Source organism: Podarcis raffonei, chromosome 6 (genome assembly GCF_027172205.1).
Source record: "Podarcis raffonei isolate rPodRaf1 chromosome 6, rPodRaf1.pri, whole genome shotgun sequence".
Lineage (NCBI taxonomy): Eukaryota > Metazoa > Chordata > Lepidosauria > Squamata > Lacertidae > Podarcis > Podarcis raffonei.
The window spans coordinates 19,198,931-19,215,452 of NC_070607.1; the positions used below are offsets into that span (position 1 = coordinate 19,198,931).

General features: G+C 43.1%; 1 protein-coding gene across 3 annotated transcripts in view; it reads left to right on the plus strand.

Moving 5' to 3' along the window:
- Nucleotides 1–583: 583 nt before the first annotated feature.
- Nucleotides 584–16,522, plus strand: part of PTPRC (protein tyrosine phosphatase receptor type C) — an 82,426-nt gene continuing 66,487 nt past the window's right edge. For all 3 annotated transcript variants that reach the window (XM_053391503.1, XM_053391504.1, XM_053391505.1), the window contains exons 1-2: nt 584–640; nt 727–845. In XM_053391503.1, coding sequence (XP_053247478.1) covers nt 782–845 — 64 coding nt within the window. In that variant the 5' untranslated portion in view covers nt 584–640; nt 727–781. The remainder of the gene's footprint in view (nt 641–726; nt 846–16,522) is intronic.

Below are 16,522 nucleotides of genomic sequence, written 5' to 3' on the forward strand. Positions count from 1 at the left end.
AGGTTGTATCATGATATGGCAGATACACATGGACCTTCCCATCCCCATAGTGGCCAGTACTTTGCATGGGTGTGTGCATAAGCACCATGGTGGAGGAAGTACACTGTGATGGCCATCCCTCTGTGTGCTGGTGTTGCACTCACAATTCAATGGATCAAACCTTAAGTGAAGCCATTTTTGGAGAAGGAGAACATTTTGCATCATCTGGGACTTCTCCAGGTCTGTTTTAAAGCAGCGGACACTTGAGATATTAGCTATGATCAACGGTGGCCTCGTCAGTTAAGCATACTGGCATGCAATTTTCTTAACATTACCCGACATCGTTGTAGGGGTGGGACTTTCTCCACAGCCACGAGCATTTTAACTCTTTCAGCATTTGACAGAGAAACCCGTCTCAGTTCCTCAGAAATTCTGGCGGCATCTGCTTTTCAACCAGGAAGTCACAACAAGTGCAACAGCTTCAGAAAAACCTCTGACTTCCTGGAAACTGAATTCAAGAGAGAAAGAGAGAGAAGAGTGGTTTTAGAGAAGTCGGTAAAAATTGTCTGTGACATCACTTTGCTGTGAAGTGTGTGTGTGTGCACTTAGTCTCTGGGTGTCAGAGGAAGCTGCTCCCTGAATGATAAGGACGCATTGCAATGTACGTGCGCATAGCCTATTCTACATTTGATTTGGACCTTGGCAAGTCATTTTGCACAGGGCGATAACCATTATTTTGCTTTCCAGAGACTGACACACACATGCTGTTTTGTGAGGATACACATGAGCCCTGGATGTAACCATGTTTTTGTGGCTTAAACTCTTGGCGTTTGGCTTGGCCCTCGTTGTGGATGGACAGGACTCAGGTAGGTGGCCGCTCCTTGTTTGTTCACTTTGCTTATCGTGGAAACTTATTTAAAAGAACTATCCTAAACCCATCTTGACAAGATCTAAGGGTTGGGTCTAACGTCTTAGGTCTGTGTATTTCATATGCCTGAATGCCTATGATGATTGAGGTGTGTCAGGGTCTTAAGAATATCAGTTACAGCAAACTAATTTATCTGAATGGTGACGTAGTCATCATTACCACTGGGTAGGAAGAAGTTTCTGGCCCACACTCAGTTGAGATGGAGTAATTGAGACAAGACCTTCAGGTCTGTCCAGCACTTATTGACAGCTCCTGTAGTACGGCTACAGAATCCTCTGTAGTTACTTGGGTTAACAATTCAACACAGAAATAGTTTGTTAGGAGTTAGCTATTTGAAAATGACTGCTTTAAGATAACCTGCTCAACGGTAATCTCAAACACGCTGTTTGGTTTTTCATTGCCAGATTCCCTTCCATCCTGAATCTTGGGTTGTCAAGCAAGTAGTAATACCAAGTGTCCCTCTTCATTTGGAGTTTGGGTTGTCTGCGTTGTGAAAATATTCACAATGAATCAAGGCAATGCTCCTTTTGAACGTGGCGAGCAAGGATTCCCCATGATGCAAATTCTGAAATGCTTCACATTTCAGAAGTCGCAATGAGTTCAATGAGATTTGCACCCAGGTGCATGGGTATACAATTGCAGCCTCAATATATAGTTTTTTTATCTAAAAAAATAAATAAATAGATGCGTTTAGCACCCTAGTCTGAAAATGTTTAGAACTGGGACAACTTTATAAAGAATGTTTAGGATTGTAGCACTAAGTCACTTCTTTCAAATAATACATACCACTCAACAGGATTGCATTTTAACGTTACGTAAGGAAACACTTTCTTTTAATTTTCTCAGACTTTCTAAAGCAATGATATTACAGCTGGGTTTGTCTCTCCTCCCCTTTAAAATGGACTTCTCCATTGACTTCTGAGCCACTCCCTGATCTCAGATCCTGTATTCAGTTCCTCAAATTTCAAGCTCTACTGCATCAAAGTTTCTTTTTTAATGTGTTTAACTGATACTATCAGATTGTAGGTGTGCGATATTGGATATAATTGCAGATTCCCAGAGCCAGTGGTCCAGTTAGGTAATTTCAGTCCCTGGATTTAATTGTTTTAATGTTCCCCCTTTTTAGATGACAGTGTGCTTCAAATGGTGGTAATGCAATCACGCTGCATTTGTGTGTGTGCCGGTCAGGGCGGGAGGATGACTCCTGCTTATTCTGCTGAGTGGGGCCCTGGACTTAGGACCATAGGAAGCTGCCTTATCCCAAGCCAAAACACTCATCCATCTAGCTTGGTACAGTGGTACCTCGGGTTATAGACGCTTCAGGTTACAGACACTTCAGGTTACAGACTGTGCTAACCCAGAAATAGTACCTCAGGTTAAGAACTTTGCTTCAGGGTGAGAACAGAAATTGAGCGGCGGCAGCGGGAGGCCCCATTAGCTAAAGGGGGATAAGAACAGTTTCAGGTTAAGAACGGACCTCCAGAACGAATTAAGTTCTTAACCCGAGGTACCACTGTACAGTGAACATTGACAGCAGCTCTCCAGTGCTTCAGGAAAGCATCTTCCACAGCCCTACCTAGAGATACTGTGGATCGAACGATGTGCTTTTCCACTAAGCTATGACTTGTTGTTGGTGTTGTTTAGTCATTTAGTCATGTCCGACTCTTCGTGACCCCATGGACCAGAGCACGCCAGGCACTCCTGTCTTCCACTGCCTCCCGCAGTTTGGTCAAACTCATGCTGGTAGCTTCGAGAACACTATCCAACCATCTCGTCCTCTGTCGTCCCCTTCTCCTTGTGCCCTCCATCTTTCCCAACATCAGGGTCTTTTCCAGGGAGTCTTCTCTTCTCATGAGGTGGCCAAAGTATTGGAACCTCAGCTTCAGGATCTGTCCTTCCAGTGAGCACTCAGGGCTGATTTCCTTCAGAATGGAGAGGTTTGATCTTCTTGCAGTCCATGGGACTCTCAAGAGTCTCCTCCAGCACCATAATTCAAAAGCATCAATTCTTCGGCGATCAGCCTTCTTTATGGTCCAGCTCTCACTTCCATACATCACTACTGGGAAAACCATAGCTTTTACTATACGGAAAAAGCTATGACTACCTCTGTCCTAAAGTCGGGTCCTAACAGTACTGCTGCCCAGAGCTCAAGGAACCTCATTCAATCATCAGCTTCGTAATCATTGACATGTCTTGCACCCTCTTTCTCCATTTATGACCTTCCGCCTTGTGCCTTTCCAAAACAGAACCCCCACTCCCTTTATATTCCCTGTGCTGCTTATTTCCCCCCTTTCATGGTCCTCCATGCACGCTACCTTTCTCAACATTACTTGCTACCTAGTCCCTTTCCACTCCACCAAATTATTTGTAAATGCAGATCTGGAACCCAGGGCACTGCTTCTTAGCTGCAAAGCTGTTGGAGGGGCATGATTTGCAAGGTTCAAGTAACAGTCTCTTTCGCCTACTTTATTAATGGATGTTTAAGGTCTTCCATGCAAAAATACCCCAGGGTGATTCAGAAGAAGTAAATAAACATGCACTGGGGAACTTTCGCTGCGGAGATGCTTACCTGATGGATGGGCTTGGAAGAGAAAGCAACGGGGGGGGGGGAGTATGAATTAAGTGTCTCCCCTGGAAACGGTGCTCTGCTTTGCAGCAGAAAAATGGTAGCCCAGGTTTCCAGACCTGGGTTGCTGCTGAGTGCATAGTTTAGTCTTGACAACAGGGGCCTTGCAATAGTTGGAGATGTCGAAACTATTCTTTGCTTTCAGAAATCCCAATGGAGTTGTGATTCTTTGGGGATGCTTAAGCCTCCATAGTTGGTGAGCCAATGGCCAGTAAGGGAGACAAAATTGCTTTCCCTTCCACTCAGGGTTGTCCAGATGTTGCTGGACTATGATTTCCATCATCCCAGCATCACTGACCATGTTGGCTGGGACATCATCATCATCATCATTTGTTATTTATACCCCACTCATCAGGCTGGGTTTCCCCAGCCACTCTGGGCGGCTCACAACAGATTAAAAACAGAATAAAACATTAAAACTTCCTTAAACAGAGCTGCCTTCAAATGTCTTCTAAAAGTCAGATAGTTGCTTATTTCCTTGACATCTGCTGGGAGGGCATTCCACAGGGCGGGCACCACTACCGAGAAGGCCCTCTGCCTGGTTCCCTGTAACCTCACTTCTTGCAGTGAGGGAACCACCAGAAGGCCCTCGGCGCTGGACCTCATAGTCTCTCAACATCTAGGCCACCTGCCCCCCCCCAACCTGAAGGGATTGTGATATTTCTGATGGGGCAAAAGATATTGATATTTAGGAAATACCTTCACAGCTTACCACAAAATATATGGCAGGGAAGTAGTAGAGATGTATTATTATTATTATTATTATTATTATTATTATTATTATTAATTAAATTTGTATACCGTCCTTCATCCAAAGATCTCAGGACAGTGTGCAGCATAAAAATACAAAACGAACTACATAATAAAAATGAGCAAAAACAAAGCAAACCAATAGCACCCCCCCCCACACACAAACACAATTAAATAGACATAGGATATTAATCAGCCCAAGGCCTGGTTGAAGAGGAGCATTTTTGCCTGGTGCCTAAAGTTGTATAATGAAGGTGCCAGCTGAACTTCCCTGGGGAGAGCTTTCTGCAAATGGGGAGCCACTGCAGAAAAGGCCCATGCTCATGTTGCTACCCTCTGGACCTCTCTCTGAGGAAGCACATGAAGAAGGGCCTCAGAAGATGATCGCAGGGTCTGGTTTGCTTCATATGGGAAGAGGCAATCTTTGAGGTATCGTGGCCCTGAGCCACCTAAGGCTTTATAGGTCAAAACCAGCAGTTTGAATTGGGTCCAGAAACTAATTCTAAGTCTGAGATTTCTAACACTGGTGGAAATTAGTACACATGGGCCTGATTCTGCATTTTGCTAATATAATGAAACTCAAGAAGGCAACTTGTAGGGAAGTGACAGTGAGTGGGCACAGAATGCAAACAATCTGCTGGTTTTCCTGAATCTGGTTTCCCCCACCCACCCCAGTGTGGTTCACTTCCAGTTTTGAAGCTTAGCTGTGGGGGGAAAGGCAGTTTTCAAGAGAGAGGAAGGGTTAAGCACAGCATTTCTGCTTATTGATTCTCCCCGGTAAGTCTGTGTCTACCCCCTGCCCCCAAAGTTAACATTATGGGGGAAAGACTTTGCCCAGTTCTGTCCAGCAGCTACTGCCAAACGCAGTAGAATTTAGTGTTTTCTTGCTTCATATGCATATTAAAAACATACAGACACTAAAGAGGTTCTGCCATTCGTGCTCATCACTATACAGAGCAACAGCTTTCCCTTTATCAACAAAGAAAGAATGCTTTATCTTTCCGAAGCTGTCACTCGCAGTATATTTTAGATTTTCCGGATTTTAAAATGTTGCGTCTCCGTCAAATCTTAAAGCGGTCTCTGAACCAGCATCCATTTAAAACAAAGGTTCTCATTTATTTATTTTTTGAAGTCCACAATAGCGTAGAGACCAAATGTGAGCGGGGGGAAATGGTTTGTCACCGTTTTCATACTCAGGATTTATTCTTTTGAGCATTTATGCAAAGTGGAAGTTCAGACTTAGGATGCCCATTCTCAGTTAGGGTGCTCACTTCGATTTGTGCGCATACATTTCCTCCCTTATTTTTAAATTAAAAGAGCAATAAATAGAGGCAAATGGTAGCTAACTCTTGCATATGATAAAAAAACACACCAAGCTGCTAAAGAACAGGATTCTTTTCTTGTGAATTTTTGTGTGGCTGTTCTTCATTTTTATAACTGACTTCCAACAGCTGACTGCTGTTCTCCTTTCTTTAGAAAGAGTAGGCTAGGTTCTGTCTCGGCAACTCACCTCTTTTGTTACTTTATGCAATGTCTAACAGAGAAGGCATAGAAGGGGGGTGGAGGGGAGAGTGTGCGACAATAGTTTTCTTCAAAAGGCAGATTTTCATCTCCTTTGCCTGCATGAGGTAGATGCCTGGGGCATGTGCTATCCTAACTAATTGTTGCTATAGAAATCCTAAGAGTTACCAAGATTTAGGAAACGTTGCGGCGCTGAAAGAGCATTACATTATTTCACAACTGTGAAGCAGATAAGAAGGTAACTTTCCCCCTTTGTTACCAGTCCTTTTTTGAAGGGAATGTTTTTACCTAGTGTGCTTGTTCTTAAGCAGGTCAACCTGCCTTTTTTTCAGGGACTGTGTGTGTGTTTTATTCTCTAAAAATAAAGCCCTTCGTACCTCTTCCCAGGCAGTCAGACAGCTTCATGTAAAAGAGGCTTGTGTGTGAAATTATTGGCACAGCAGAACCCTATGCGTGTTTACTCAGAAGTAAACACCACAGCGCTCATAAGGGCTTATTCCCAGCCCAGTGTGCATAGGATTGCAGATGCACAGTTCAATCCCAACTAGGTCTACTCAGAGGATTGCCCTACTGAATTCTGTAGAAGTTCAGCCAGAAAAGCGGGGTTAGGACTGCAGGCTAAATTACTCAGCTAAATCATATATTAGAGCTGAGCTCAATCCCTCCACTCTGCTCTGAGAAAAATTCTGAGATTTATCTTCCTCCCCCCACTTCCCCAACTAGAAAAAAGAAGTCCGTTTTGCAGTATTTTCTTTAGGTAGTCTCTTTTTAAACTCAAATTTATTAAAGGTTTCCAACATATAATACAATAAAAACCCAAACAAAGGTAATATCTAAAGAGAGGAAAATAATAAAACGAAGAGAGAGTGGGGCAGGGAAAGAAAAAAAGAAACACACCTACACAAACACACATTTTTATATTCTATCAACCTCCTATCTTAATCTTCAATTCACAAACAGAGATCTCCATCTTCCCAGCCCCCACCTGGGACAGCTTCCATCTTTCTCAGCCTCATACCCTGAGAAATACCACTCTATTTTGTCTCTCACACAGATCTCTTCTATCAGTCTTCTCTCTGTAAGTTCATATCATGCCATTCATATCATACTTACAAGTAATATTATTGAACATTAATTAAAAATATCAAAAACTAAATAAGAAGAAAAAGCAGAAATAGAAGAAAAAGAGATACTTCTACTCTTCTATCTGCCAGTTTTCTCTAGGTATTCTCCACCATTTGTTTTGTGGCAGCTGCCATTTCCCAGCTCACCTCCCCTCAGAGTGACATGAAATCAGGGGCCTTGGAAAAAATGCAAAATGGTAGACTAGGCCGCCCAAAATGTCGCTGCTGTTGCCAATTGAAGCAGCAGCAAAGGAAGAAGAAAGGGGGGGGGGGAATAAGCTGTTGGAGAATTCCTCCTCTCCTTGGATAGCTTTGGTGAAATGGTGCTGCAAACAACTCTGCCAACAAATTAGGGTGGAGTATATCAAGAGTAAGGGACACGGGTGGTGCTGTGGGTTAAACCACAGAGCCTAGGACTTGCCGATCAGAAGGTTGGCGGTTCGAATCCCCGTGACAGGGTGAGCTCCTGTTGCTCAGTCCCAGCTCCTGCCAACCTAGCAGTTCGAAAGCACGTCAAGGTGCAAGTAGATAAATAGGTACCACTCCGGCGGGAAGGTAAATGGCGTTTCCGTGCGCTGCTCTGGTTCGCCAGAAGTGGCTTAGTCATGCTGGCCACATGACCAGGAAGCTGTACGCAGGCTCCCTCGGCCAATAAAGCGAGATGAGCGCCGCAACCCCAGAGTCGGTCACGACTGGACCTAATGGTCAGGGGTCCCTTTACCTTTACCTTTATATCAAGAGGACATTTGCACACACCTCACCATGTATATCATACTCTCCAGCATTTCGCCGATGAACACAGGGACCTCCTATTCCATAATAATAATAATTTTGTTGCTTATACCTCACCCATCTGACTGGGTTGCCCCAGGCACTGTGGGCAGCTTCCGACATATATAAAAACATAATAAAACATTAAAACTTTTAAAAAAGGCCCGATACAGGGCTGCCTTCAGATGTCTTCTAATGGTTGTAGAGTTACTTATCTCCTTGGCTCGGGGGATCGCGTGACTCCATCCCCTCTAACATTTCTCTGATGAAAATATGGACACCCTAAGGGATCAAAGGACATTCTGGGATCAAATCAGAAACTGGGATGGCTTCTAAAAATCTGGGACTGTTCCTGGAAAATAGGGACACGTGGAGGAGCTGGTATACATATAGATATATCAGCCAGCACCTCACTTCATACACTCTGATATGCTTCAGGTTTAGCACAATGGGACTGGCAAATGATCAGTGTGTATCTGTGTATGTGTGCGAGTGAGGCCTACAGTGGTATCTCACTTCCTCAATTAACTCCTTTCCTCCATCTACACAGCACACAAAGCTCTGTGTGCTTAGGGTGGCAGGGGTGATGTAGGGGAGGGGAAGGGAGATAAAGAAGTATTGTGCCCTTCACTGAGTCATTTCACCTTGTCCAATTGCATTTCTCTCTCTCCATGCTGTGTTCCAAACCCAACAAATATGGCGGAAGTGGAGAAGGCAAACACCGCTACCTCACTTTCTCTTCCTGACAAAACCACAAGGAAAATATACAAAGGTGCTGTGGAAAAATGGTTTTATTTTTAGAAAAGGGCCTGACACAACTGTTTCCAGAGATGGAAAGTAACACCACAAGCATGCCTACCTTTGCAAACACTTTAGTGATCCCTTAAGGAATCTCCCTGATGTAGGCTGCAATCCGAAGTAGGAACCTAAGTGTGAATGCGTGGCATTCTCTTGTTTCTGTACTCTCCTCCTTCCTTCTCTCTCTCTCTCTCTCTCTCGGGAGGGGAGAATGAAGGCTTCCTGGCCACTGTGTGGTCTAGCATTGTAACCCTCTCCCAAAAGTGGCAAGGTGGACCCAGCATGTTCACAGCTCTAGAAGCTGCATCCAGAAGGTGAGATTTGAGAAGATGTGCCTTGAATAGATGAAAGAGTTAGGACTATGGAGAGGTGTGTGTGTGTGTGTGTGGCGGGAAGAGCTGTGAGGGGGAAATGAACAGAAAGTTTGGGGAAGAGAGGCAGGCATCAAGCTACAATGCTAGATCATTCACCATCCTCCATGCCCATCCACCAGTTTTAGTAGCTGCTTAACTATGCACAATTAGTGATGAGCAAATCCATACTTTGTCATCCTGTGTGTAGTCTGGATTCCTTACCGAACCTCCCAATTTGTACAGTCCCATATATGAAAGTAAAATTGTTCCTGTCCCTTCCCTGTCCCGCCCCGCCCCCAGAAATTATACATTGTTTTTGCGCTGTTCTTTTCTTTAACATTTAGACACGTTCATTATATAATGAAGGATGTTCCACATCCTGTTTACTTAGTTAAGTAGATAACCTTTCGTTGAGTGGATCCCCAATTTGTTTTGTTGCATTGCCTTTGGTTGTGGGAATGTGGCTTTTGCATAACTGAAGGGTTGGTGAGGTACAAGTGATTTGCAGACATAATGGTCAGAGATAACGTCATCTGGAAGCAGTATTGTCAGCATATTACACAAAGAGGCTTATTTGCTGAGATCCGTTAACCCCTTAAAAAAAGAAAGAAAATGCTACACAGTTGCAGAATCTTGTGGGTGCTGCACAGATAGAGTGCTATATGGTTGAGGTGCACCAGCAAGGCTGTGCCTGTTCTTCACACTGTGGAGTCCAAGATGTAGCACTGACCACCAACTTTAGCTTTAAACAAGGATTGGACAAATTCATGGACGATAAGGCTTTCAATGGCTACTGGTCATGATAACCACATTCTTCTTCCACTGTCCAAAGCAGCAGGCCTCTGTCTAAGACTCTGCTGCCAAGAATCAGAAGTAGGGAAAGAGGTTCTGCACTGAGGTCCTGCTTGCTGGCTTCTCAGAAGCGTCTTCTTGGCACTGTGGGAACAGGATGCTAGACCAGATGTGTCCTTGGCTTGATCCAGCAGGGCTTTTTGTATGTTCTGCTAAGACTCGTGAGCCCCTCTCTCTTTCTTTTTTAATGCATCAACCAATCCCATCCACCTCTGCAAATTTATAGCTGTTAAGATTAAAGTCCTAGAAGGGGAGGAATTTACACCATCCATGGCCAGACCAGTTTCTTTCATTATGTAAATAATGTGCCACATTCCCTTATGTGGGGAGAAAAAGGTTTCCTTTTTTCGTGGAGCCAAACACCACTCACTAATTCACCAAGAAGATTGAAGAAGAATACAGTATAAGCTAGTGGAGGTCATTCTGGGCTGGACTTCAGGGTACCAGAACACCCCAAATCCATGCATAAATGTGGATAATATCTCCAGAATCCTCGAATGAAAGTAAAATAAATTCTACATCTCCCTGGGCCTGATCAAAGATATTTCAGGTTGTGCCAGAGATTTATTGTCAATCTGCAATTCTTTTTGGAAATTAAAGTGAATCAAATGCAATCAAGATTAGTTGCTCACTCTCTGAACTTATTCTGCCCTGTGTTCTTTCCTTCTATTTTGCTTTCTTGGGTGGGTTCAACAGAGCGGGTGAAAACATTTATAATAATTACTACTATAAATGAATTACTATTTTAAAAGTGGTGATTTGAAACAATGTCAGAGGCTGGAGCAGAGAATGAGCAGGGGCTGACATAGGAAGAAGCGACAATTGCCAAATACACTGAGAGGGGAATTGGGAAAAGCCTGCATACTTGAGAACTTTTGAAGCAGCCATAGAGATCTGTGCACTGTGTAGATGGAGGAAAGGGAGTTAACTGAGAAGGTGAGATACCTCTGTATACCTCACATACACACACTCGCACTCACACACATACACCAGATACACACTGATCATTTGCCAGTCCCATTGTATCCATATCTGCTTTTCTCCTTGTTAAAACTGGTTTGTGTTTTTGTTTTTTTTTAAACAATTCTTCGGGGTCTCTCCACCCCTGCTTATCTCAAACCTTTAAGGTGTTTAAAGCCACAATTTTTGTCTCAGTATTACTCTCTTCTCGCTTTATTCACACTTCTGTTCTTGTGAGTACAGCAAGAAAAGGGGCACACTGAAATGACTGTTTTAAACTTTTCCCTTTCATTCTTCAGCAGCCACATGCATGAGAGATAAGAGCCCTCAAATAGTCCATAGTGCCTTCTCAGAATGTATTTAATTCCTGTTACCATGTTTTGTCTTCAACCTGAAGTTCTAGATTCAGTGTAGTAATTTAGAAGAGATGTTTTATTAACAACCAAGCACGCATACATGCACAATGTCCATTAACTGAACTCCACCTTCTCTAACTGAACAAGCCAACTGCCATGCTTTGTCTCAAGAGTCTATTCATCTTAAATGATGTTGCATACATCAGCATGGGTTGTGTGTGCGCGCAAAGGGGGCTGAAGAATAGGAGTGCTGAAAAGGCATGGAAACCAGGTGGTCTGTGCACAAGGGGCAGCTGAAAGCAGGCGGAGGGGGAGGGAAGGAGCAAAGGTGAAAATGTGAGTGCAAAGGGGGTTGTGGAAGAGGGAGCAGGAGGACTGGGATGGGGGTTGAAGAGGGAAACCAGGGGCACAAAAGGATCTGAAGAACAGGAGGGGATGGTGGCTTCACAACTGGACAGAAGGTGAAAAGTTTGCTTAGCAGTTGCAATCTGTGAGAGGAGGAACATGTAGGTTTCCATGAGGGTGGTTTGTGTGGAAGGTGAGTCGAAGGCATGGGCACGGGCTTGAAAGCAAAAACATGGCAGGATAATAACAAAGAAGATTTAAAGAAGGGACTAGTGGACACTCAAAGCAGTAGAAATATGAGATGATTGGACCCCACTGAACCTGAAGCATGGAAACCCCCAACAAAAAAATTATAATTTGGCAAAGTATTTGGACGCTATGATATATATTTGTATAATTTGGAATATTTAATGTGATTTGATTAGATTGTTAAAATGGAAAACTTAATAAAAATTATTATTAAAAAAAGAAAATGAAAACAGGGCTGTAGAATAGACGAGAGAAGAGGCTTCAGAAAATGGGTTGGGTTGGTGAAAAGTGAGCTTAGCTGTCACACAGGGTGGGAAGGGGAAACACTTGAGGGTTAATACGGGGAAGTTGGAGGGGGCTGGCAAGGGGGGTGAGTAGAGCATGGCCTCAAATAAGAATATGGTATGAGCCTGCCGGGTTGGTCCAAGAACCCATCTAGTCTGAGAGCCAGTTCTCACAATGGCCACTCAGATGCCAATGGAAAGCCAAAAAGTTGGATCTGAACTTTTGAACGTTTACAGTAAAAGAATGAAGAGTCCTTCGAGCCACATTGGTGGTTACCTTGGTATGGGGGATGCAAGAGCAGTGGGTATGAAGAAACGGAAGTCGAGCATAATTTCCTTCCCCTTTGCTGTGTTTCATAGCTTGCATACTTGAGAACTACTGAAGCAGCTATAGAGCTTGGTGCAATAATATTTATATATCATACCTAGTTTCTGTAAAGTGTGTGTGTGAGAGACAGAGAACAAGAGAGAATAAGGGAAAAGGAGAACCAGAGAACAAGAGCTATGTCAGGGAGTGTGTGTGAGAGAGAGAACAAGAGAGAATAAGGGAAAAGGAGAACCAGAGAACAAGAGCTATGTCAGGGAGAAGCCGAGGCCATTTGTCCCACAGGAAATAGTGGGAGAGAAACTTCATTGTTCAGGATGCTGAGTAAAACAGACACCAGGCATAATCTGAGGGCCACAAATACAGCAAAACAGTACCTCATGATCAGAGGGCCACAAATATAGCCACTAATAGTGACCGGGAATGCAGTTCTGACAAATATTTCTAGCAGATTCCACCAAAAGAATATATTTTTCAAAAGCAGAAGGAAGAAAGTGATCTTTCAAAATGGTGTTGGGGTGTGTAAAGTAAAAGCTAAAGGGACCCCTGACCATTAGGTCCAGTCGTGACTGACTCTGGGGTTGCAGCACTCATCTCGCTTTATTGGCCGAGGGAGCCGGCGTACAGCTTCCGGGTCATGTTGCCAGCATGACTAAGCCGCTTCTGGCGAACCAGAGCAGCGCACGGAAACACCGTTTACCTTCCCACCGAAGTGGTACCTATTGATCTACTTGCACTTTGATGTGCTTTTGAACTGCTAGGTTGGCAGGAACAGGGACCGAGCAACGGGAGCTCACCCCATCGCGGGGATTCGAACCGCTGACCTTCTGATCGGCAAGTCCTATGCTCTGTGGTTTAACCCACAGTTGTAACTAAACACACTACTGCCACCTCTGCTCTTGGTATCTCACCTCCTGATCCATAGGTGCATCACTGAGATACCCAATACTTTGCCTCTGTGGAGCGTGAAGAGAGAAAGCTGAAAGCGGGAGCATTGGATTGGCTCACCTGAGGGCAAAGCTCCTCATAGAATAACAGAATTGTAGAGCTTCAAGGGACCCTGAGGTTCATCTAGTCCAATGCAGGAATTTCAACAAAAGCATCCATGACAGGTGGCCATCCCGCCTCTGCCTAAAAACCTCCAATGAAGGAGAGTCCATCACTTTCCTTGCCCCGCCCCTAGCCCTCTTGGTAAGCTCAAGCAACCCAGTGTCTTGGAAAGCAATTGGGCTGCATCCATGCCACGTCATTGGCTGCTGTTAGCTGAGCCTGACTAACCCCTAGAGTCAATGGCCAGCTTTCAATTCCTCTAGAATTTGTGGGGCCCTGCATGATACCTGCTCTGGTCTAGTGATGTTAAAAGGTTTCCTTGTTGGTCCGGCTCCTTCCCTGGTGGCCCCCTCCTTTAACTTGGTTGTGGTGCACAGGCTGGAATGTCTGTTGCCATGCTGTGAGTTTAAGTCCCAAAATCCACGTTTAGAAAAATAAGTGTTGGGTCAGAAGGTCAAATCTTTCTGGAAACAGTGATTTATGATCAAAAAGCTCTTCCCTATGAGAGACAGAGATTTGCTGTATTGTTCTAGTTCCCTGGCATTGAAAGCAGGTCCTGGAGTGGAGACTTAGGGAGTCCTGCTTGACACGAAATACAATTTGTCTCAAATTATTATCTTATGGCAATGCTTACACCAATCCTTATACCATTATTCTCTAGTCCTACATTGTATAGCAGTGGCTGAGGATGTAACATAGGACTTTGAAACCTAACGGCTTGCTTTGAACCCAATGGCTGAGATGAAATTGGAACCAATACCCTTCCATCTTATGGTTAACATGCGCGCGCATACACACACACACTTGAACAGAATATATACAAGTAGTAGACACTGCTTAAGTTTTGCACTTCCAACACCCATTTTTTATTACAGCAGAATCCTCCACATGCCTACTCAACCAGTGAGTCCCATTCAGTTCAATGGGGTTTACTCCCAGGTACATGGGCATAGGATTACAGACTTAACCACCTGATGACATCACAAGGAGTAAACCAAATGCTCTTCTTATCTCCACCATTGTCAGGGTTTATGATGGTAAGAGCTGCATTACTGCATTTGCCTCTGATGTGCAGCAGAATTATTTGACTTTCAGACATTTTGCTTCTCTTAAATAAGGGGAATAGCCTATAACTTTTTCTTCTTTTTTAATATACAAATTTCAATGCCAAAGTCACACGCCTTTGTGCAGTGGTGCGAAACTCAGGAATAGCAAAATATAGAATTGCTAGAAGGTGTGTGCATATGTGTATATATCTATATAGATACAGATATTAAATGATGGGAAAGCTGCCCTTTCTGGCTTTAGGAATTTTATATTTGCAACTAGTGCTTTTTTCTTAAAAAAATGTTTAGTGGGTATTCTCATTTTGACTCAAGAGGAGGGGAGGTTTAGGTTGAATTTGGGAAATAAAATAATATATGGGACAGCATAGGATATGATAGATTCTTATTGAATAGTAATTTATTGTAACCTGAATAGAAGTTGGAAAGGGGAAGTGAATGTATTTTTAGTATTTTCATTATTGTAATAGTTATTATTATTTCTTATTGGTAAAAGGCAATGTTAATTTAGGCTTCTTCGTTTTGCTGTCTGTATAATTTTCTTAAGTCAATAAAAAACCGCACCATTTTATATTTCAAATTGGGAAAAATAAATACAGTAAATGAACAAAAGTACAAAGATTAACAAAATCTTCAGGGTGGTGTTGGGGAGATGCAGGCAGATTTCCTGTGTATCTCTCAGATTTCCATATCATTTTAAAAAATCATCCTGTTTATTAACTTTAAAGGGGTTTTCTGAGTCCAAGAGAAAAGGCTGTCATAAGATACAAACGGGAAAGCACAGCTGGATAATAAATTTCTAGCGAGAGGTGCCGTCTGCTGAGTTCCAACTGCATATATCAATAAAACAGAACCCTTGCAAACAGGTCATGCTTGCTGGTCTTTCAAGAACTGCTAAACCATTTATCTATTTTCAGACATTTTCTCCAGTCTTTGAAATAAAAGCCAATTGTGGCCCCGGGTATCAGGATTTAATAAAAAAAACTAGCTGTGAGTGTTTCAGACCAGTCCATAATGTACATAATGTTATACTGAAAAAGGAGCTATTTTCTAGCTTTCCTTTTGATAATTCCCTCTTTCAGTGTTCTGTGGTTGCCATTATTCCCTCTGTGTCAACATGTCCTCAGTTGGAATGCTTGCTTGGCTTCTATTTTGTAGATTCAAAGACTTATAATCCTTTTGCTCCTCATTCACAACTCTACAGAGAAAGTTATTAGCGTCAGCCATATCTTTTATTGTATGTAGGGGGCATGAATTCTTCTCTTTTTCAAAAAAAAAAAAAAACCACACCAAAAAAACCTCTCACAAAAAGATAGATTCTGCAGAGCAATTTTTTAAATCGCCTTTGAAATATGCTTTATTTGACAAATGGTGGAGGGGAAAGAAAAAAACCCAGACTAACATCCGAAGAACTGGTAGGTGAGGAGAGAAGGCCAGCAGATCAAAGCCATGTTCTGTATTACCTATAGCAACTAAAGTTCATTAAATGAACTAGATGGATCACAAAGCAAAATGTTATTAGGGAAATTTATGCTGGGAACACAATTTGCTCCTACCAAGATGGGTTTGTAAGAAGAACACAGATATTAATAATGCTGTTTCTGGGAGGTTGTATTTTGATGGACATCAGTAGTGAAGTGTGTTTTGAAGTAATTAGGGGGAAGGAGATTGGTTGGGTTGTCAATAAATTGAAGCGCAGAAGGATATGGTGTCATGCTCTCTGTTTAGGGCTCTTCCAAGTTTGGTCTGATCTTTTGTAAGAAGCAAGAGCCCACTCGCAAAACCAAAATTTGAAAATTGTTCCCTTTGGTTCCAACATAGGATTAGCGTGGCATGGATAATGTCCAAAGGGGCCATAGAAAGCAAGGAATAGACGGTCATTTTGGATGGAGTATGCCGGAAGAGACCACAGACTGTCTCTTTAGATTTTCCTTTCCTCCCAGCCATATGTGGGGATATGGAGAACCAGGCCAAACTGTGTGTAAAGCTATCTTTAGGTACCTGCATCTAGTGGATGGAAGCTAGGGATATGCCTGCAAACTTTCCCCAACAATCCTCATGTGTTTTGTCCAGGATGCTCAGTCCCTGATGTTCCCATGGGGTGTACTAATCCGTCAATTTTGGTTCCCCAAATTTCACATTTTCCCAGTCATAATTTCAATTCCTCACATTCTGTAACAATTAGTG